The sequence below is a fragment of the Phacochoerus africanus genome, chromosome 11 (assembly GCF_016906955.1).
Source record: "Phacochoerus africanus isolate WHEZ1 chromosome 11, ROS_Pafr_v1, whole genome shotgun sequence".
Classification (NCBI taxonomy): Eukaryota; Metazoa; Chordata; class Mammalia; order Artiodactyla; family Suidae; genus Phacochoerus; species Phacochoerus africanus.
The window spans coordinates 50,422,238-50,423,634 of record NC_062554.1 but is presented as its reverse complement, the minus strand read 5'-3'; the positions used below and the strand labels follow the sequence as shown (position 1 = coordinate 50,423,634).

Genomic DNA, 1,397 nt, shown 5'->3' with positions numbered 1-1,397 from the left:
CTAATCAAAACCGAATCTTCTCCTCAGGGTTTTTCGCAGAGCAAATTTAACATCTTTGTTCCGCAAACTGTAGATTAAGGGATTCATCATGGGAACCACATTGGTATAAAAGACAGAAGAGATTTTCCCCTTATCCATAGACCCAGAAGATGATGGTCGGAGGTACATAATTGCCCCTGATCCAAAGAACAGAGAAACTGCAATTATGTGGGAACTGCAGGTGCTGAAGGCTTTGGACCTGCTCTCCATGGAGCTGATGCGAAGGATGTTGGAGAGGATGAGCCCATAAGACACAAAGATGGTGAGACTGGGCACAATGATGTTGATGCCTCCCAGAATGAAGACTACCATTTCATTGATGTAGGTACTTGTGCAGGAGAGCTGGAGCAGAGGAAGGATGTCACAGAAGTAATGGTTGATGGTATTTGCATCACAGAAGGTCAGTCTCAGCATGCACCCAGTGTGAGCCATGGCACCAGAAAATGCCATCAAGTAGCAAGCAAGCATAAGGCTGGAACACACTTTAGGGGACATGGCAATGTTATACAACAGGGGGTTACAGATGGCCACATAGCGATCATACGCCATCGCAGTCAGCACATAGCATTCAGAAATACAAAAAAAACAGAAAAAGTAGAGCTGAGTCATGCACCCCAGGTAAGAGATAATCTTCTTCTCTGATAAGAAATGTGTGAGCATTTCTGGTGTAAACACTGAAGAATAGCAGAGATCTATGAAGGACAAGTTGAGGAGGAAAAAGTACATGGGGGTGTGCAGGTGTGAATTCAGCCCAATTACTGTGATCAAGCCAAAATTTCCCAGCACGGTGGCCATATACATTACTAGGAACAGCAGGAACAAAGGAAGCTGGAGAGCTGGATGGTCCGTTAAGCCCACCAGAATGAAGTCAGTCACAAATGAACCATTTCCAGGAGCCATTCTTCTCTAAGAGGATCTGGGGACACAGGAGAAAAGGGTTACATGAGAGATCAACTCAGCTCTCCTCACAACAGCTCCCCCTACAAGAGGGCGTATATACTGGGCATGGCTGAGACTAGCCCAGCCAGGACCCACAGCATCTGCCCCTATCATTATCATGACTGGGGATGCCAAGGACTTTCCCTTTCTCAAATCTTGATAAGCTGAAGAAAACAAAGAGCATCACAGACTTAGCCCACAGAGGGAAGGCAGTGCTGTAATATGCAAACACGGCTGCTGGGCAAAACTAAGGGGTAAGAGAGAGGGACAGAACAGGACAGAAAGTCCTTCTCTCACCTCACCATTTCTTCACTCCCTTAAGCCCTCTCCTCACCAATAAAAGTGGAGTCAGAGACCTCAGCTACCTGGGGTCTGCTGACCTCTAATGCAGATTAGACCTGCTGGGGTGAGAACCAAGA

The 1,397-nt window shown here is 46.7% G+C and overlaps 1 protein-coding gene across 1 annotated transcript; it reads right to left on the bottom strand.

Moving 5' to 3' along the window:
* On the bottom strand, positions 1 to 939 carry LOC125111075 (olfactory receptor 8B3-like). The gene has a single exon (XM_047752864.1). The coding sequence runs from the start codon at positions 937 to 939 to the stop codon at positions 1 to 3; it is 939 nt and encodes a 312-aa protein (XP_047608820.1).
* Between the last annotated feature and the right edge of the window lie 458 nt (positions 940 to 1,397).

Coding starts and splice junctions, on each gene's coding strand:
- LOC125111075 (XM_047752864.1), bottom strand. CDS start 939: ATGGCTCCTGGAAATGGTTCATTTGTGACTGACTTCATTCTGGTGGGC.